This window comes from Mixophyes fleayi, chromosome 12, assembly GCF_038048845.1.
Source record: "Mixophyes fleayi isolate aMixFle1 chromosome 12, aMixFle1.hap1, whole genome shotgun sequence".
In the NCBI taxonomy this organism is placed as follows: Eukaryota; Metazoa; Chordata; class Amphibia; order Anura; family Limnodynastidae; genus Mixophyes; species Mixophyes fleayi.
Window position 1 is genome coordinate 26842170 of NC_134413.1, and position 22683 is coordinate 26864852.

The 22683-nt window shown below is 41.9% G+C and overlaps 1 protein-coding gene across 2 annotated transcripts in view; it reads left to right on the plus strand.

Moving 5' to 3' along the window:
* Window positions 1–202: 202 nt before the first annotated feature.
* FNTB (farnesyltransferase, CAAX box, subunit beta) overlaps window positions 203–22683 on the plus strand; it is a 28279-nt gene continuing 5798 nt past the window's right edge. Inside the window, exons 1-6 of one of the 2 annotated variants that reach the window (XM_075193400.1) lie at window positions 203–349; window positions 11655–11719; window positions 13764–13836; window positions 16639–16730; window positions 21030–21176; window positions 22181–22264. In XM_075193400.1, coding sequence (XP_075049501.1) covers window positions 251–349; window positions 11655–11719; window positions 13764–13836; window positions 16639–16730; window positions 21030–21176; window positions 22181–22264 — 560 coding nt within the window. In that variant the 5' untranslated portion in view covers window positions 203–250. The other variant, XM_075193401.1, reaches the window with a different exon arrangement.

Here is a 22683-nt window from a genome sequence, read left to right on the forward strand (position 1 = left end):
GCTGCAGTTATTCACAAATAACCGCTGGTACTGTCACTATAGCACGCCTAGATCTAGTATATACAGTGCACAGTGAGCAGGATCGCCCTGGCTGGCACTCTGACAGGTGGGCGTGGCTCTGTGCGGTGACAGGTGGGCGTGGCGCTGTTCGGTGACAGGTGGGCGTGGCTCTGTTCGCCGTTGACCTGTTCGTACCCTGCCGAGCCGCCGTAGCTGGTAGGTTTGCCAGTAGGCGTGCTGACAGCCAGACATGGCGGAGTCCGGGGAAGCTCTGCGGTGTACGCGGGAGAAGCACGCTCTGGAGAGGCTGCAGGATGACTCCGTGCGCACGGAGACCTCGGCGGAGCAGGTACCGGCATGCGGGGTATCACTTCTAGTGGGGCGTCCGGTCATCGCTGCGGTGTTGGGGGATGATGTATAACTTCTCTGCAAACTTCTCAATGGAGGCGGTGGTAATACATAGTTTAGCGCTGTCATTGGATGTATGTGTGTATTATTCCATAAGTCGTGTGTCTGATCTAGTAGTAATCACTGCCGGCTGTATGTTTGTGCTGACATACTGCTCTGGCTGATCCATCTGATGTCCGTGTTATTATAGTTATATGTCAGAGCAAATAGTCTCCCAACCACCTCCTCTGCTTTTCCTTTCTAATCTCCTGGGCCGGCAATGAATGGACCAGTGGATGGCCAGAGATAGGTGGTGACTTAATGATCCCTCAGCTTGGTCCTAGGAGGTATAGAAGTGTGGAGGACTGACTTGTTTTTATTACTCTTATTTTTGTTTTTGTTATTTAGATAGATTATCAACCTTATTGTCTTGGGGGTGACTAACACCATATCTGTAATTTAGCTCTATAATAAATGTGTTTGCTTATAGGGACTGTTCCACCTTAGGATGACTGTAGTTTCTCAGTTTGTAATCGTTCTCCATATGCTTTTACTAAATACATTATTACTATTACCATTTATATAGCGCCACTAATTTCGCAGCGCTGTACAGAGAACTCACTCACATCAGTTCCTGCACCATTGGGGCTTACAGTCTAAATTCCCTAACACACACACGGGAATTCAGTTCAGCGCGATGTGCCTCACTGCCTCCGGAACAGTGCGGTGGCACAAGAGGCAGTTTTTATACTTATGGGGCCTTTTTATTAATCATTTTAAATTCTCCGCAAAACAGCAGTTTTCCGGCATTAACCGAGATTTAACTATTGTTCAAATGTATGAACACTGCGTCGCGCTTTGCATTTTGTTTAGAAATACAGAACAGTCCCCCATAGATGTCTATGGGGACTGCTCTGTACCGCAATTTGATAAGGAATGAAAAGGCAATTACACATACGGTAATATACGCCAGCTCAGACGTTACCGTATGTGTACATTTTTAGGTCTGCTCTATGGGGAGAGCATTGCGGTAGAGGGATCTTCAGATCCCAAACCGCCACTTACTGCTCTCCCCTCCATTCAATATCGCAAAGGTGACCACTTTGCGATAGTGACCATAGGAAAGATAGGAGAGGGATATTCGCAGGAACAGCAGTTTTTCATGACGGCTGTTCTTGTTGAAGATTTTTAATAAATACACACAATCTTTCAATCCTTATCTTTGTGATAAGGATTGACAGTGTTCATGTTAAAAATGTGGTAATTAATAAATAGGGGCTATAATCCGCTAATTTCCCCCGTGTCGCATAGAGATGTGAGAAAAAATTGAGCAGAGATTCTGCACCGTATTGCGGTGATGTGTGGCGCACATCATTACTAACTGAACCCCCCACACACACATTGCCTTAAGATAGAAGTATAACACAGGGTGGCTTATTTTCATTGCCCTCCGTTCCGGTTTATTCCCTGCTTTGTGTGTCAAACAAGGACAATGAAAATAAAGAACTTTGATATCAAGACATGTCTAACATGCATAAAATAAAGTCAGAAAAATAAAGCAATGCAGCTATTTCGTTGATTTTCACACATCCGCTTGAAAATATTAAAGTCTGCTGTATGTAGAAAATTCCTTTGCATATGTAGAACGGTGTGCCTATGCTTAAGTGCATGTTTATAGAATATATAAATGTTACCACTGTTGTGCTAATGCTAGACTAATTGGATATTTGTTTTTATTAGACTTCCTTGCACTAGTGTAATGTTAGACAGGCCTTATAAAACGCCATAGTTGTCTGACCAGGAAAGCCGCAGTGTTTCGATATTGCTCTTGGGTGGACCAAAGTGAATTGCTTATAGGTTATTTGTACTGAGCCTGTGCACTGTATTCGTAAAGTAACTTCATAGTATAATCTGAAAAGATAATTCCGTCCCCAAACTGATTTTTCTGTTTTGGGTGGAATTTAATAGTGACAGATTTTACTAAGGTGCTCCACGCCTAGCCAGACCCAGGGGGAGGCTATATGCAGCCGTTTCTGTAATACAGAACAGACAAATTAATTTAGTTACCCAATTTAAAATGGCAACAGAGGGCTGTGTGAGAGGTATGGTGCAGTCCCCAAGGCTTTGGCTAGGATAATGGCACCTTTTAGAGTCTTTTACTAGGTGGTAGTACAGCTTTAAAAGATAAATGTGAAATACTTGCCTACTTTCCTGGAATGTTTGGGAGACTGTTGAATTTCAGAGAGTCCTGTGGGTATATTTACTAAACTGCGGGTTTGAAAAAAAAATATGGAGATGTTGCCTATAGCAACCAATCAGATTCTAGCTGTCATTTTGTAGAATGTACTAAATAAATACTAATTAGAATCTGATTGGTTGCTATAGGCAACATCTCCACTTTTTCACACCGGCAGTTTAGTAAATATACCCCTGGACTCATGGAAGAGATTGCCGTGCTACGCCATCCCGCCTAGTTGTGCAGAGCTGGGCGGAGAAGTGATTACTTGAATTACGACATCACGCCTCCTGCAGTTGCCACTTGACCCATCCCTGGAGGTCAAAAAAAGTTTTTAAATATGGTTTGCATTATGGTGATCCACCCGATCTGGTAGGCCCTCAATGTCTGTGGTAAATTGCAACTTAATACAAAGTGTTTCTTATGAGGGGATACTCATCTATTGTAGAACACTTTCAGAACGAGTCATATGACACAAGCTACCTCACTGCTCACCATATACAAAAAGATCATTTATACACGTTTGGCATTTGTATAGTATATGGTGATATTCATATCGGCTGCATTCAGACTAAAAGAATAGACTCTGTTAAAAGGACATTGTCCCAAAAATAAATCAACTAATAACTCTTATTGCTTAGAACAACACTAAATTGCTTTTCAATATTTGCTGGTCTGTTTGAATATTAAAGTATCTTGGTATATTTATTGAATAGATCACTATTTGTGATAATGCTGCTTATATCCCTGCACACACTTCCGCAATCTTTGTATTATCGCTATGCTGCCGTTGTTAGTGGGAACAATGGGCAGCTACACAAGAATGATATAAAGCGTGCACTGTTTACAGAGGGACACAGCACACCAGGCATGTCAAACTCAGAGCCCCAAGTGGGTCAAATCATCAAAGTCTAAGATTGTGTGGGCAGCAAGAAAAGGAGTCTCCTATGCAGTCTTGGAAGGTTTATTATTAAGAAAAATCAAAAATAAAGTTTAATGTTTTCTTCCCGATGTTTGACACTGCGCCCTTCATGCTGCCTTTGTTCCCCTTCTTCTGTTTCACACTGTGCCCTCCATGCTGCTTTTGTTCCCATTCACCTGTCTCCCGTTTCACACTGTGCCCCTTCATGCTGCTTTTGTTCCCCTTCACCTGTGTTCCTTGTTTCACACTGCGCCCTTCATGCTGCTTTAGTTCCCCTTCCCTTGTTTCACACTGTGCCCTTCATGCTGCTTTTGTTCCCATTCACCTGTGTCCCCTGTTTCACACTGCGCCCTTCATGCTGCTTTAGTTCCCCTTCCCTTGTTTCACATGTGCCCTCCATGCTGCTTTTATTCCCCTTCCCCTGGTTTACACTGTGCCCTACATGCTGTTTTTGCTCCCCTTCACTTGCCTTTCTATTGCATTCGTTCCTCTCTTCTGTTTCTCTGTGCGTTCCTCATTCCACATCAAATCAACATAATTTTAGAATTTTGTTACCTTACATTCTCTAATTTCAATTTAATTTGGTATAATGATGTCGTGTGTATAGAACCCCCCCCCCCCCCCAAATCTTAGTCTGATATGTGCACTGGTTTTGAAGTTATACACCTTTAAATCTGCTAAAAAAAAAATATGTAAATTTGGTTTTTACATTTTTTTAAACTGTATTTGTTGCTCACCTAACTGAGCTAGAGAGTTGGCCAATGTCTCATCTTAAACCTCATTTTATGGGCTTTCATATGATATATAACACAGCAGTATGATGTTTCAATAAAAACTGAAATTGAAAAATTTTCTAAATTTTGATTTTCTCATAAAGCCATATTTTTTTAATTTTTGAAAAATATTTTTAAAAAATGTTAATTAGTGTTGTTAATAAATACCCAAAATTGTATTTTGGGGTCATGGGGGGATTATCTGCTACAAAAGCTGCCATTTTTGAGTGATTGATGAATATTGTATTTATAGAGGCACTACACATCTGAGAAAATCAGCAAAACAATATATTTTCAAGTTCACTTTATTAGCGGAATGCACGTTCCTCTTCAGGTGTGTTTGGGGATGAGATTCTACAGACAGTGCTTACTCCCACTTCTGTGCAGGCGTGGAAAGACACTTCAATTGTGTTGAATAGGCTTGCCTTTTATCATCATCATTTATTTATATAGCGCCACTGATTCCGCAGTGCTGTACAGAGAACTCATTCACATTCACATCAGTTCCTGCCCCATTGGAGCTTGTAGTCTAAATTCCCTAACACACACACAGACAGACAGAGATACTAGGGTCAATTTGATAGCAGCCAATTAACCTACTAGTATGTTTTTGGAGTGTGGGAGGAAACCGGAGCACCCGGAGGAAACCCACGCAAACACGAGGAGAACATACAAACTCCACACAGATAAGGCCATGGTCGGGAATTGAACTCATGACCCCAGTGCTGTGAGGCAGAAGTGCTAACCACTTTGCCACCGTCCTTTTACAGGGACAGGTTAGGTTTGGGTGGACTTTAATTAGTGAAGAAAAGCCCATAGGTCACAAATTTAAGCCCACCCAACCCATTTTCTACTACTCGGATGGGTCAGCAGCACAATTTGAAAACAAGAAAAACTTTGCAAACTTATGCTCTCATAAAGATGGTTCTGGTATAGAAGCAGGGTGGCATTCTTCAGCAACTGCACATGGCAAAGGTCTTTGTGGTGGTCTAGGTGGCACAGTGATCCCGAGCAAGCCTGCAACGTCCATATGATAATCAGATTCTTACACCTCAACAAGTTTTTGACCGGTCAGAGGAAAACATGACCGGAATGTATTTTACTTTCTCAATGAAAGAAGATATTGAGACAGCAATATTTCTAGATGATCACTTTAAAAGCACAGTAACAATTCCTGGGAGCCTGAGATTCCATGCTTTCATACATAAAGCATCCACAACAAAAAACCTTTTGTGAAGACGTTTTCCTTCTCACAAATTGCATTGGAACAGACAGCGACAACATCCCAAGAAAAGCTCCCATTTGCTGACATCACAGGGTGTGTAACTGCTCTGGAAAAAGATGAAAACATTGATGAAGTCAAAGTGACATTCCTCCATCCAGCTGGTCCATCACTATCTTTTTTTCATACCCAAGGAAGCCGGATGTTTTATGGATTACTATGGTAGATGTTCTGTGTAAGGTGAATCCGTTAACTCCAACAGGTCAAATGTACACCCTTGCTGAAATGGAAATACTAAAAACATATGAAGCCTTCAGCCAGTTCCAACCCATCAAGTAGCACCATTTATCTAGAGCATCAGCACCAAATGGTAGTGATCTGTAGTAAGTGTTCTTAAAATTTGTGAAAGACAAAATTAAATATTTCAGTATTTTCCTAGACTTCTCCAAAAATGGTGAACTCTACTAAATGATGTTATGGGCCATGAACGCTAGATGTACAAGGTTAGAACTGCCGGTCATAAGTATTAGCGGGTATGGTTTTGCTGGTACAACTCCAAGTATAGAATATATTCTGGAGAGGCCCCTGACTAGTATAGTCACAGGCTTCTCTTTCTGGGTCCCTGGTTAGCATTGCCCTATGCATCCACCTGTTTGTGTTCTTCTGAGCTATATTATTAAATGTACAGAAATTCTGCTTTATATGCTCTGTTAGTTTATCCACCGACACAGCAATATACAGTATGTTTCAAATCTCTGTATTGGAGCAACTGCCATTATGTCAGCTCTTCATTAATAATTGTTTATATCCTATAGTTAACCATTTACCTTATTTTTTTACTATATTTTTAATCTGGATAACTAATTTCAATTCATTGACTAGATTAGCAAATGCTTGTTAGCATAACATGTCAGTTGTTTGTTTTTGTTTTTTTTGTTTGTTTTAATTTTTGTTTGTGATATAAAAATCTTCCAATAAACATTTATTAATTTTATTATTATTATTATTATTATTATTATTATTATTATTATTGCTCAATAGTGCTTTGCAAAAAAACAGCGGGTAGTAGTAGAGTGACAGGAAGCCTAGAGTAGAACACTTGGTAACCTGTAGCTTTTCAGCTGTTGTGAAACTACAACTACAGCTGAAGCTGCAGGTTGCTTGATGACAGGGCCGGACTGGCCATCTGGCACTTCTGGCAAATGCCAGAAGGGCCGATGGCCAGATGGGCCGTTTGCTAGCTGGCCGGCCCCATCGCTCAGCGCACAGACTGTCATGCCGGAATTCGGCATGACAGTCTGTGCGCTGAGCAATGGGGCCAGCACTACACTTACTGATTGCCGCGCGTCCCCTCCTCCCCTCTGATGAAATGAATGGATCTGCCGAAGACTGTCACATGGGACGTGCACCATGTGATAAGTGCCGTCCCATGTGATAGAAGACACTACAGAGCGCGCCGCGGAGTGCACAAGGTAAGGGGGGGGGTAGTTTGTGTACAGGGGATCTATGACAGATTTTGTGAGTGTGACAGGGGATCTATGACAGGTTTTGTGAGTGTGACAGGGGATCTATGACAGGTTTTATGAGTGTGACAGGGGATCTATGACAGGTTTTGTGAGTGTGACAGGGGATCTATGACAGGTTTTGTGAGTGTGACAGGGGATCTATGAAAGGTTTTGTGAGTGTGACAGGGGATCTATGACAGGTTTTGTGAGTGTGACAGGGGATCTATGACAGGTTTTGTGAGTGTGACAGGGGATCTATGACAGGTTTTGTGAGTGTGACAGGGGATCTATGACAGGTTTTGTGAGTGTGACAGGGGATCTATGACAGGTTTTGTGAGTGTGACAGGGGATCTATGACAGGTTTTGTGAATGTGACAGGAGATCTATGACAGGTTTTGTGAGTGTGACAGGGGATCTATGACAGGTTTTGTGAGTGTGACAGGGGATCTATGACAGGTTTTGTGTGTGTGACAGGGGATCTATGGTAGGTTTTGTGTGCGACAGGGGATCTATAGTATGTGTGCGACAGGGGATCTATAGTATGTGTGTGTTTGGGCCAGTGTATGACTAAAGTGTGTGTGTGGGCCAGTGTATGACTAAAGTGTGTGTGTGGGCCAGTGTATGACTAGAATGTGTGTGTTACAGTGTAACTATAGTATGTTTTGTGTGTGACAGGGTATGACTATAGAGTGTGTATGTGTGTGACAGGGTATGACTACTGTATGTGTGTGGGGGCCGGTGTATGACTATAATGTGTGAGGGGGGAGGGTCTTAATATAATGTGGGAGGTAGGCTATTAATCTAATGGTGAATTGCAGGTAGGGGCTAATCATTGGGTGCTATTTTTTTTGTGAGGTGATGGTGGGGCTATTTAATAGTGAGGCCTAACAATTTAAGATGGAGTGATTGGATTTTTAATTTAATGCTGGGGTGGTTTGGGAGCTATTAATTGAATGTGGGGCTGTTTGGGGAAAATGAGGTCTATTTATTAAATGTGATTATGAGTTAATGCCTGGGGGGGTTGTGGGAAATGGATATATTTATTAAAGGTAAATGCTATTTAATTTCTTGCTGGAGTTGTTTGGAGAGAGGTAAATAGTTTTATTTATTAAATGGGAATACTATTTAATGTCAGGGCTAGTTGGAGAGAAATTGATGTATTTATCAAATGTGAATACTAGTATTTTAATGTTGGGGCAGGAGTGAGGCCTAATTTTAAAACATGGATGCTATATTGATTTAACACCGGGGCTAAATTTCATGTACTCAATTTTTTTTTTAAATAGGGCATCCAACATTCCAGGATCCAGACAAGCAGCAACTGATCTAAAGACACCAGCAGCCACAAGTGGTGACCATGACAAGACAGGTAGGAGAGACCAGGACAGTCTGCCAACTGTTCTGAATTTGGTGGGTGACTGTCCCGCTTAGTCAGGATTTGGTCTGACTACAAGGACAGTTGGGAGGTATGTCCTGCTTCACACTGTACTGCTTGTGAATGCAGAACTGCGTGCACCTAACAGTAGTGCACACAGTATTGCCTGTGTATTTGTCAAAAATGTGTCTAATAGCCAAATTACATCATAGGAGCCCCCTGACTTAAGTACCCGGGCCCCCCGAGCCTTAATCCAGTTCTGGTCAGCAGGAGGAATCTGTGCTCCCAGTCCAGGACAGGACACAGCCTGCAGAGCAAGCCGAGGAGCTCTAAGTTGCATGAGCTTTATTAATCTCGTGAGACTAAGAGCTTCCCTGCTCACTCAACAGGAATGTCAGCAGCATCAGAAGCATAGATAAGTACAGTGGGCTAGGGGTGTCAAAATGTGTCTGGGGGGTGACGTAATGTGGATGGGGAGGGCCTGATAAATGTAATGTTTTATTATAATGTATGTATCAATGCACCATTTTGACCACGCCCTCAACATAATGTAGCCACGCCCTTGGCGGCGCACCAAATGCGCTGTGGCACGTGTTTTTTTTCCTGCTCATCAACAGAGGTGGGCCCGTGTGCTTTAAATGCCAGGGCTGATTTTTAGTCCCAGTCCGGCCCTGCTTGATGAGGAACCTCCTCCGGCTTTGGGTAGATTTCAGACTTCTCTGAATTCAAGACAACAATTTAGCCCTGGTAGGATTTATTTCAGTTTAGTATTTTCTCTTAAAAAAAATTTATGGGGAAGATTTTATAATGGAGCTGCTGAAAGAGAAGAATCTCGCCTTTGAAACAAGTGTTGTCTTATCTCCCATGTTCACAAGGGGTGTAGGATGTTTACTCTTTTAGGCACTCTACAGGCCAAACACCAAATATTTGAATGGTGACCCCCTTTCCATGTGAGCCCAAAACAAATTATTATTTTGCCTTTATTAAAACAGCCCTTGTTGGAAGCTACAGATCTGGTTAGCGTTAAATGGACACCTGGTGCGTCACATTACCAGTTGTGTAACTGTGGTGCCCTTAGGAAATACATCACATTGTCTAAAGTGGATTTCCTAAAGTCTTAAGTCTGTTCTATATATTTTTTTTATGATATATATTTTTTTATGTTTTTTTACATTCAGTAAATTTTTTCCTCTTCTAAAATCCTTAACCCATCACAGTGATACAGTCTTGACTGGGTCCACGTAAAACAGTCGGACAAATAGCATATGATGTCCCTGCTAAAGTGCAAACCAGCCTCCACCTATACCCTGCAATTTCCCGGGTTTTCAAGCTGAGTTTTTGCCGAGGCACAGAGCGTCCCAGCTCAGAGACCCCGTTCACATTGCACCTTGGACCCGAGAATTTCCGGGGTCGACCCCATTCATATTGAACACGGGTCTGCCCTGGCAATAAGTGTGAGTCATCACAAGAGGAGCTTTCATTGGCTGAAAAATACTGAGGTCATTTAAAGGGGAATATTTTTTTTGCACACAAAGATGATCAAAGTGGGTGATGACTGTTCACAGCATTGCTTTAATCATGGCCGACGAGTTACTTTTGTGTAGCTTGAAGTTCATGATGTCATCCTCAAGCGTTCGACACCCAATCAGCTGCTTTATGTGACACCCAGGTTGATAAACCCGGGTCTCGCCATTCGTACTGCAGGCCAACCAGGGCCGACACGGGAATTACCCAACCAAAAGTCCCGGGTCTATTTTTCTCTAACACCATTCATACTGCGCCTAAACCCGGGTCGTCTGGGCTTGCCCTGGCAAAAACCCGGGTTTTTCATGCAGTATGAATGGGGTACTAGACAGGCCTCATTGGTCACACTGTAATACCCCTTTCTCACCAAAATCCCAGGTCAGACACAGGATAATGTTGAAACCCAAACACTGCACTTTGGACCTGGGTATGTCTCAAGTCGCTGCCTTTCACACTGGACCAGTGTCTGCCCTACATTATCATTAAATGGGGATAGCAGAGGTTCGTGTAGATGACATAGCAGAGGCCAATGAGCTGCTTTTAACTGAACTCTGGTTGAGTATCCCGGGAACACCGTTCATACTGCAGCTTTTCCAGCTCCAACATGGGAACAACCCTGGTCGCAACCTGAGTTATTCCTGGCTCCATGCCTCTGTGTGAAAGGGGTTTAACAAAGAAGGGAAACCCCCAGTATCTGGTCCATGGGAACCAGAGCCAGCCTGGTCAGCATGGGGCTGGAGGCTTGGTCACGCAAAAAAAAAAAGCATCTCTCATACCAAAGATTACCGGCCTCATGCTGGTTTGCAGTGGGGCTCATCCTGGCACCATGAACTGTGGGTGCCAGGGTAATTGTTTTAAAAAAACAACAACCTCACCAATGGTCCCAATTTAATGAGACCAGGGTCACTAAGACCCTTCTCTCATAATATATAATAAATCACAAACATTTTTATTTTTTTACAGACTTCTTATAGCCCTTCTTTTACCACTTTATTAGAAATAAAAATCTTCTCATGACATGGTCCACTCGTAATCCTGGTAATCCAGAGGGAATAAAATGTAAAAAAAAAACAACTAACATATTAGACAAATGCACACTAGGAACACCTGGTGCTGAGTGACTGATTGGCTGAGCAGCGACGGCTGTCTGGGTAAACTCTGTTCACTGTCGGGAGCCAGGTGCTCCTAGCAAGCAATTTTCGTTTTGTTGTGTTTTTTTTGGTCTTTGTATTGGAATAAAGAGGTAAAAGACGGGATTCACAGACTATTTCAATTACATTTTTTAACCCTTTGTGTGCAGTGGTTTACTTTTTGCGTGTTAGTATAATTTGGTACCAATTTTACAATTTTCTTTTTGTAACTATTATCCTGGCACATCAGTATATAACATACACAAAGAGGAAAGAAGTATTTTTCAGATGCTATAAGCATTTCGTTATGCTTGGTGTCTATATCTACAGTCCATTGTGTACCCTATTTCATGGACTGCCGAGTATATTAATGATCAATCTTCTCGTCTTGCAGGTGTTCAGTGATGAATTTTCATATTAATATAGATAATGTGTATTTGCATGTTGTGACATGTACTGTTGCATTGTATTCCATATCAGTTTATCAGTGTGAAATTTGCCTCTGTCCAGCGCTTCACGTGTACCTTTGACCGTCGGTGCTTTAAAAATGTTATAATTGTTTTCTTTTCTATGTTCACAGAAAAAAGTGGAGAGTTCTGTAGGTGCCATTTTCACTGCTGTCAGAAACAGCCAAGGAGTCATTCAGTGAGTGATAGTTCCTTATGCTACAGTAACAATGTGTGTATATGTATATATGTGCGTGTATGTATATATATATGTATGTATGTATATATATATATGTATATATGTGTATATATATGTGTGTATATATGTGTATATATATGTGTATATATATGTGTATATATATATGTATATATGTGTATATATATATGTGTGTATATATATATATATATATATATATATATATATATATATATATATATATATATATATATACACACACACACATACACACACACACACGTTAACCCGTGCATGATACTCATGCATTCTAGTCAAATCAAGCTACTTAAGGTGTTAAAAAGGTTCTTGTCATGCATTTGGGCCTAGCCCAGGCCTCCTCAGGGGAAGAGCGTTACTTCCCGACGCAAGCGCCCTTTTTAACGTGGTTTTGTCCACATGTCACCACCTCATCATTTTTCTCCATCACCTCATCCTTCATCTTCATCGCCACATCCTTCATCAAGCTACTTAAGGTGTTAAAAACTCCCCACTGTCACCCCTGCAACCACCAACCACTCCCAACTGTCACTTCTTCAAGAAATATATAGGTCAGTGTATAACTCTGCCCAGCAGGTGGCGCTGCAGCTTGTTTTTTTTTTTTCACACACGCCACTAGGCATTTATATAGTAGATAATTTATTTATTTTGTCTTATATCAGTCTTCCATCACTCAATGTGGGATTTGCACGGAAGGATGAGAATAATCTGTATTACCATGGCAATATTGCTGTATAATTCTCTTTTTTTCTTTTTTTTTTTTTTCTTTTTCTTTTTCTTTTTTTTTTAAATTGACCCCACTCCCAGTTGGGTTTGTAGTTGAGTGTTTGTGGCACAATTTGGTCATAATCAATACCCTAATCATTGCTGTGGATAAACAAATAACATTGTGCAAATCAATTTTAATTCTTTGTGTAGCCAGACCAACTTTTTATGAGAGTATTTTCCATGGAAGCCTTTACAAAGTTTTAATTCTTGCTGTGCTACAACACACTATTGTAATTGATCATTTCTGTAGATTTTTACGTTGTTTATTTACCCACCTCGTTTGGATAAGAGGACCGTCATTTTAGGCAGCTTGCATTGAATTTGTGTAGTGTTATGCAAAGTGACTACATACCATAACATGTATATTACTTTGCTAGAAAATGTGCTGTTTTATGTTTAACAATATGTAACATACAGGATGTATGGTTTTTCAAGCAGCATTTGGTGGATGTGGGTAGTTTAGACGTATGAGAAGATATTTTAAATGTTATGGTGTGCAAGCAAATCACACGTTTGCTTTGAAAATATTTGTGGTGAGAAGATTTGACTTTATTTCCATCAGTGTTTGGGTTCACTGTAAGTCACTGGTAATATACAATGGGGGCTGCAGTCTGTGAATAGGTAATATACCAGATGTACGTGTGTATGTTGCTAAATCTTTCCATCCACTTGCTGAAAAGGCATTTTTATGAAATATCCCCTTAGAAGGGTGGAGCCCCTCTATCTTGCATCACTCTGGGATGGTGAAAAAGCCATGGGATGCATACAAGGCTGTCCATAGTCTCCTGTCAATTCATTGCTTTACTGTAATGGGGTGGATAATCGCCCTTAGATAGAGTGACAGTTTTTGGTCTAGTAATTCATAGAAGAACTAGTTGTATATCTAGGTGTTCTCTTCTGGAAGGCTGGACAAGTCCTAAGAGCCAGGATGCCAATGTGACCAAAAAATTGGTACTTTATCGAATCCCTTCTTTTTATGCCTATGAATACAGGTCTCCTGTCTTCTCATTCTGGTCATTTTGGATTCACACACTCTTCGATATCGGGTCATTAACCGTTATTTGCTGCAATATCACGGCTTGTGTTGTCCGCATTGATTAACAAAACTTAAGGGAAATGTGTTTTTGTTTTTTTTAAACTTTTACAGAAAGCATGAACACTAATTTCTTGACTTTAGTAAGCACAATGACTTAGTTAATTCCCCTATATGAGCTGTTTACATTGTTTTTGTGCTTTTTAGACTTCACCTAGAGAGAGAGCTCCACTCTCACTACCTGCGCAAAGGCTTACAGCAACTATCTGACTCCTACGAGGTAAACGCAGTTTAATGGAAAGTAAAGAGAGATATCTTCCTATAATGCAACACTGTAAAGGGTGTTTTCTGTTAGCCACATCTTTGTGCTCTTACTCTGAAGTTGTAACATAGATGAACAGATCTGTATTTTATTTCCACGTAATGTTTATGACCCCTTGTCTGTTTGTCTGAAACATGAACATGTCCCATTTGAACTTGCAGTTCCTTTGGGTGCACTAATTAAATTGGGTTCAGGAAATACTTTTAATCCATGTGGAATAATAGATGCAATGAAAGTAAAAAAATCCATACAGGTGATCGATTTAATTCCACAGGACTTGCTCATTAAAGTGTCATGTTAACTTAAAATTATACTTGTAATAAAGAATATTTTTATTTTATTTAACATAGTTTTTTATTTCTTTGGTAGAAGGGTTGACTGTGCTCAAACCAGCTTCTGTAGATTCATTGGTTAATGAAGAGAAGAGAAGCACATGTGTTGAACCTTATTTCATTATCATCATCAACACTTATTTATTTAGCGCCAGCAAATTCCGTAGCGCTTTACAATTAGGAACAAACACACTGATAAGACAATACTGGGTAATACATACATATGGGAAGGAGATTCACATTACTACCTTAGTGATACGACAATGTACATTAAACAGTTGCAATACTGTTGTCGTGGCCGTGTTCTCCCCAAATGTTGCCAGCCGGGTAGGGGCAGTTGTAATACTTTACATTAATAATAAAAAATGTTGGATGTTATTGCCACACCTGCCAGGACTGGTCAGACTGGTGGTCAGTGGTCTAACACACACTGCTGGCTGTAGTCCTCACATAGTGCCTGGTCTAACACACACTGCTGGCTGTAGTGCTCACATAGTGCCTGGTCTAACACACACTGCTGGCTGTAGTGCTCACATAGTGCCTGGTCTAACACACACTGCTGGCTGTAGTGCTCACATAGTGCCTGGTCTAACACACACTGCTGGCTGTAGTGCTCATATAGTGCCTGGTCTAACACACACTGCTGGCTGTAGTGCTCACATAGTGCCTGGTCTAACACACACTGCTGGCTGTAGTGCTCACATAGAGCCTGGTCTAACACACACTGCTGGCTGTAGTGCTCACATAGTGCCTGGTCTAACACACACTGCTGGCTGTAGTGCTCACATAGAGCCTGGTCTAACACACACTGCTGGCTGTAGTGCTCACATAGTGCCTGGTCTAACACACACTGCTGGCTGTAGTGCTCACATAGTGCCTGGTCTAACACACACTGCTGGCTGTAGTGCTCACATAGTGCCTGGTCTAACACACACTGCTGGCTGTAGGGCTCACATAGTGCCTGGTCTAACACACACTGCTGGCTGTAGTGCTCACATAGTGCCTGGTCTAACACACACTGCTGGCTGTAGTGCTCACATAGAGCCTGGTCTAACACACACTGCTGGCTGTAGTGCTCACATAGTGCCTGGTCTAACACACACTGCTGGCTGTAGTGCTCACATAGAGCCTGGTCTAACACACACTGCTGGCTGTAGTGCTCACATAGAGCCTGGTCTAACACACACTGCTGGCTGTAGTGCTCACATAGTGCCTGGTCTAACACACACTGCTGGTTGTAGTGCTCATATAGTGCCTGGTCTAACACACACTGCTGGCTGTAGTGCTCATATAGTGCCTGGTCTAACACACACTGCTGGCTGTAGTGCTCACATAGTGCCTGGTCTAATAGGAGAAACAATGGTGTATTCTATTATAATAGGACTCTGTTGGGCTCAAAGAGCCGAGTGGAGCACCTGGGAAATAGGTGCTGGGGAGAACACTGCTGGGTTGCCAAAATATAATTGATTTCTTGAATATGCTACAATATTTAGTCTATTTTCACTAAAACAAGAAACATTAGGGGGACTTCCAAGTGTAGCACATGCAGTGTAAATGCTGGTTTTCCATGAAGTAGTCGTTGTGTATGCTAAGGTGCATTTCACTAGGGTTAGAGTCCATAAATATGACCTTCAAATTGTAGTGATCCAATGTCCACTGAGACGTATCGGCAAAGTTTCCCTTGGAAGTGTTTAACAATATCGGAAACTATGGGGTAAATTTATCAAGCTGCGAGTTTCTGGCGGGTTATCACTTATTTAGTATATTCTACAGAAGAATAGCTAGAATCTGAATGGTTGCTATGGGCAGCAACTCCACTTTTCAAACCCGCTGGAAACTTGCAGCTTGGTACATTTACCCCTATGAGTTGATTGCAGGAGAGTGTGCTGATCTTGGGCTCATTTAAAGTTAGAGGCAAATCCAGCCAAGGGTATAAATTTACACCTGAGCAAACCACGATGCAATAGAAGGGGTGCAAATGCAATATTTGTTTTATTTATTTTACATGTAGAACACACCTCAACTCTAAAGCAGTTTAAAAATAAAAGCTGCCCAGGAGGTATCATCTGTTCACCCACCCCCTAACAACTCTAAATCTTTTCCACAATTTAAATTTTCTCTACTGCAGCGCAGCATGGTTTTGCCAAAGTACAGAATTGCACCTGTTAGCTGCATTTCTTTCTCTTAAATAAGGCCCCATGTACGAGACAGTGGCCTGTCCACGGGTGTGATGGTTAGTGAGGTCAGTGCGGCATGTGACCGTGGCAGGGTTATGATGCGAGGAGGGGGGGTATGGGGAACCAGGAGGCCACAGTTTAAAGTGTAAAGAGCAGGGAGTGGTAGTACCAGGCTACTGTCAAATTCACGTACAAACATTGTGGCTTCAAACGCACCTTATACTTCTAACTTTGTTCTTTTGTCCCCTAAGTGCCTGGATGCCAGCCGTCCCTGGCTATGTTATTGGATTGTACATAGTCTAACCTTACTAGATGAGCCCATCCCTGAATCTGTGGCATCAAAGTGAGTATTTCTTTTTATCTTTTTGCACTTTGTGCACAGAGCCTGATATATCTGCATATTTGTATTAAAATGGGTACTGATCCCCTAATTGCTTGCTTAATGTAAAATGTAATACAAACTTTAGATTCCAGGATAATTGCTCATTAGAAATGAGCCACAGGTGTCTATAGACAATACACACAGTCACTACCCCTTGGTGGGGGTTCCAGTGGAGAGACCCCCACCTGGCTCCTAGATCTGGCTGACTTCACTCTTGTGCCCTCATTGATGGGTGCTTCCCTGCTATAGGTACCTTGTCCCTTTTGATATATTTAAAGTCGTAAGAAGAGCTGTTGATATTGCAACTTGTTTGCTCCCTGAGCTACTTTATTTTTGCTTTGCATATCATGGAGAATTTATTCCTCCCTGTCCGTGGGAGCGCCTATGAGTAATATAAACACTACCATCCACCGTGATTAAGATGCCTCTGTAAATACTGTGGTCAATGAGTGTTACAGAGAGTTACTCTCAGACAGGTAACACTTCTATGGAGCAGATTCAATTAGCTGCCAGGTGCCGGACTATACGGTAACAAACCTCCACAGCTTTTCTTCTTGCATCTCTATGGGACGCGCGGGAAAATGAGCAGAGATTGCTGAGACAGATCGCCTTGATGGTTTTTACTCCAAAGTGTTCCAGATGTCTTGTAGCCATCATCCAGCAGCCCCAGGCCCCTCATTGTTACCTTGTCACACAGGAATACAAATAGTTAAAAAGACAAGTTGCTGAAGGAATGGTAATTTGTCTCTTCACTCATCTGCCAGAGACAGAAAATACCCAATTTAAAAGACTTCGGGCAAGGCAAAACAGTGTTCCTTCCTAAATGAGTTATGTTTAGAATAATGTGAGTGGACCAAATTAATTACAATTCAACCAGACAGACCTAGCGGCCCAATTTAACATTTAAATCTGCGCTACCACCTAAATTGTTGACATTTTTGTTCACCACTGTAAAGCGGCAGTGATTGCAGCTTCTCATTGGTTCTCCTGCTCACCACCTCTTCCAAAAATGTCTGACGGACGTTTTTTGGTTTTTTTCTTCCTCTCCCACTAACAATGGGGTTTGGGGTAGTGCCAGAGCTATAATGATGGAGTAGTGCGACTTTAACATATAAGTAAATGATGAATTCACTTATATCATCATCATCCTCATCATTTATTTATAAAGCACCACTAATTACGCAGCGCTGTACAGAGAACTCATTCACATCAGTCTCTGCCCCATTGGAGTTTACAGTCTACACACACACACACACACACACACACACACACACACACAACCGGAGCACCCGGAGGAAACCCACGCAAACACAGGGAGAACATACAAACTCCACACAGATAAGGCCATGGTCGGGAATCGAAATCATGACCCCAGCGCTGTGAGGCAGAAGTGCTAACCACTAGGCCACTGTGCTGCACTTATATCTGTAGAAATATGTCTTGCAACAGTTTCCCCACGAAACAAATATGTGGGAGTACTAGATTCTATTTTAGATTAAAGTATTTTTTTATTTTTATTTTCTAAAGTACGTTTTATTAATAGTAACATCTTATCTTTAACAAAATTACAAAATTCTCAAAGGGTACATTAACAAGTACTTGTACATATAAAGATAGACACAATGTACAGCTTTTTCTCACCATGCTTTTACAATGTAAATTTGACTGCGTGTTGATCTTGTACCGTGAAGATGTTATTTTTTATTTTGAACAAAACAGAGAGAAAAATAATAGAAAGAAAAGAGGAGAAGGGGGGGATAAGTAAGGATAATGGGCAAGAAAAGGGGGGGGGAAAGAGAATTAGAGGGGTTAGGGGTAAGGAATTCACGCCTTTAACAAGAAGAAGTCAAACCCATTAATTTCAATAAGGGATTGGTCTCTACTAGAATTGAAGCAGGGGTTGATTAAGGTATGAAGCCCATGGAGACCAGACTTTATGGAAAGACACGGAGGAGCCCCTCAGCACACTAGTGACATGCTCCATTTGGTAAATATGCCACACCCGACCACAGACCATTTGGAGAGTAGGGGGTGTGGGATTTTTCCAGGAAGCAGCTATCTGACAAGTAGCCGCGCTGATTATGTGCCGGAGGAGCTTATGTGTGTGTGTGTGTAGGGATGTCTGGGAGAGGCAAGGGTAATGGTACATGCTTAGGGTCGGAGGGTATGGGAGTGTCGAGGACCGCTGTCCAATACGAGCGTATCCTGGGACAGTCCCACCAGATATGCATAAAGGTGCCAACTTGGCCACACTTTCTCCAACATGTGGGGTTTGTTTGTGGATATATAACGTGGAGCCCAGCAGGTACATAGTACCATCTATGGAGCAATTTTTGGGCATTTTCTTTGATACGGACATTTATGGAGCAATGCGCTGTCCACTCATAAATGTCCGACCATTCTTATGGATCTAGGGACGTTCCCAGGTCCGCTTCCCACTGCGCTTGGAATCGGTCCTTGACCTCTGTGGAGTTGGGGAGTAATGCATTGTATAGCGTGGAAATGAGACCTTTTGAAGATGCTCCAGAAAGGCATAGATTCTCAAACCCAGTGGGAGGCCTAGATGATAACTGAGCCTTGACCTTTTGGTGATAGTGTCTAATCTGTAAGTATTGGTGGAACTGTCCCATCACAAGCCCGCACCGGCCCGCTAAGTCTGAGAACTGAGGGAATGTTTGTGTCCTAGTGATATGATTTAGTAGCAATATTCCACCTTCCCCTGCCCATTTTGTGTGCATAGGGCATGCAAGACCAGGTGTAAAGGCTGGGTTTGTCCAGAGGGGTATAATTATCGAGGGTGTGGGAAACAGTCGCCATTCTATTACACCGGGTCCAGATTGAGAGGGAGAGGGCTATTACTAGGTGAGTTCGGGCGGGGGCTGGGCGCTGAGCAGTTGGAAGCCAAAGTGCAGAGCAAATCCGTGAGCCTCCCAGAAGATCCGATTCTATAACAACCCAGACCCTAGTTCCGGGCGGAGAGTGCCATTGTACACATTGAGCTAATCTAGCCGCATAATAATAATTACGAAAGTTAGGGATGCCGAGGCCACCTGCCATGGGAGGGCGTTGCAGAATACGAGCAGAGATCCTGGGTCTTCTGTTTGACCAGATGAATCGCCTTACAGAGGCTTCCAGCAATTTTAGGACAGAGGGGGGGAATTCTAATAGGGAGGGTGTGAAAAAGGTAAAGCAGTCTGGGGAGCAAGTTCATCTTCACTGATGTAATCCGCCCCACCCAAGATATCATGAGTTTGTCCCAGGAGACCATATCTTTTTTAAGAGAAGCTATAAGTTGGGGATAGTTTGCCCAGTAGAGATTTTCTACCTTTCTGGTAAGTCTAATACCCAGGTATTTAATACACTCGGAACTCCAGTGAAAGGGGAAGTTTTAGCTCCAGGAGCTGCTTTAGCTTAGAGGAGATATTGAGATCCAGGATATCTGTCTTAGCTGTATTGATCTTAAAATTCGATACTATGGAGAAATTGTCAAGTTCTTGGAATAAGTTTGGTAACGATGTTAGGAGATTGGTGATGGTAAGGAGGATATCATCTGCATAAAGTGCAGTCTTATATGTGCTGGAGGATAGTTGTATGCCGGAGATGTTAGGGTTCTGACGTATTTTCATAGCTAGAGGTTCTATAATTAATGCGAATAAGAGGGGGGAGAGGGGGCAATCCTGTCGGGTCCCATTTCAAATCTGAAAGGCCGATGAGGAACACCCGTTCACCTGGACAGAAGCAGTCGGATTGGCATACAAGGCAGAGACCCCTTCGAGAAAACGATCTTCGAAACCATAAACAGCGAGGGCTTTCATCATAAAGGGCCAGCCAACGCGGTCAAATGCAGATTAAAGTAATTTTCAGTTAAGAAGCATATAATATATTTTTTTTAGGACATGTGCAATGTTCCCTCTCAACCACCTACGTTATAAATACTTATCTTGATGTTTATGTATGAACTTTATTCCTTCAACGCTATGCCATGAAGTCATGGAAAGCAGGTGCTGTAGACTTGTATACTGCCAAGTGGCCTCCTGCTGAGTCCGTACAATGAGACTCTGGACTGCAGTGTACCTGGGAAGTATATGTTGGAAGATTGAATATCCTCATTGCTCATTTACTTAAGCTTCACTCTATGTGGATGTCACAGCAACATTTCATGTATAGCAACGTGGGTTGTGATAAGGATCTGCACTTTCAGTTTTGTGTTTGGTTCAATCAATTTATGTGAAAAAACAAAGTCTTGTCTTTCTTCTATAGCGTTTGCCAGTTCCTCGCACACTGTCAGGCTGACAGTGGTGGCTTTGCTGGTGGCCCAGGTCAGCAGGCTCATCTCGCACCCACATATGCAGCAGTGAATGCTCTATGCACCATCGGGACGGAAGAGGCGTATGACGTTATTAATAGGTATGTGCATGTTATGTAGAGCTGAGCAAAAGCTGGAAGGCCGCAATACTCAAACTGCAAAAAAAAGCTGCTTCTTCTGGATTGACTTTGACACTGAAGTTCCAATTCAATGGTAGTTAAATATATGCTTTATGGGGTTATCTATGATAATTGTACAGGTTTTGTGTATTACAACCTGTGCACATATTATCACTTTCATCGTTAAATAAGGGGCTCAACTGTAGTAATGATATTACAGACGGGGCCAGTGGTGGTCACTACGTACTTGCCAACATTTTTAATCCCCCTTCCGGGAGTTACTAGAGAGAAGTTCCTGCTGACAAGTCTAGGTGCTGTAAGTGTCCTTAAGCCCCACCCCCTAATTGTCAATGCTGCAATTTGCGGTTTAATACAGCAGGGGGCATGATGAGATTTCCAGTGAATGGAGTCATTAAGCCCCATCCACTTCACTAGGGAAGTGAGCATGACGTGGTAGGTTGCGCTTATCGTCCAGGAGATTTGAAATTTGGGGGTCTCTCAGAAGTTCCGGGAGAGTAGGAAACTATGGGTCACAAAACATACCCCTTTTGTAATTAAGTGTTGCAGTTAAGTGTCACAGTAGATAATAGTTTCTAGAAGCCAATTTTTTATTCAAGATGTAACTGCGTGTAAATATGCATATATTGATTTTCTAACCTGCAGTTATTCAAAGGAGTTAACCCGATTCACAGATTTAAAGCATTTCTCTTAATTGTAATTAGTTCATCTTAATTTGTTTCCAAGTCTGGTAAAACCCTCCTGCTTTCTCTCTATCCTAACAAATTATGATTAATCATGTCTTTTATATGTATTTTATACTGGATGTCTTCCTCTCTGTGCAGCACACTATATAGAATTTGGGAGGTCAATATGTGGCCATATTTTGAGGACACGAGTGCGGTCCCCACAAGGTGCCCCTTCATTGGTTTACAGTTGTCATTATATTTGGTTTTCTAGAAATGTTGTTCTTGCTTTTGTTTTAACAGGGAAAAACTACAGGGATTTCTCTACTCTTTAAAGCAGCCTGATGGTTCTTTCCACATGCACTTTGGTGGAGAAGTGGATGTCAGGTCAGATTCTGTACGATCTTAAATGGTTTTTTATCAAAATTGGTTTGTGTTTAATTTAAAAAGAATAATTTTCATAGAATCGGGCATATGTTCCTCTCTGCATCCCCCCCACCCCTTTAAAACACATTCGATGTATAAACTTTGTACTGTATTCTTAAACATAAAGAGCCTCATACCGGAGAACCTGCTTCTTCCACTATCACATTGTCTGGCTTCTTTTTTGCCCCATTTTCCTTACTCACTTCCCGACACGGCCCTATAATATGATGCACATTGATCAAAGATTGTATTTATTTAAAGGGGCTGCAGTAAAACTTGCCTAATTACCTATAAATGACTATAGGCAAAGAGGAATCTCTTTGTAGTTGTGCCATACCTAGCAACATTATTTAAAGGTTGCTGTTGGAATAGATTTGTGT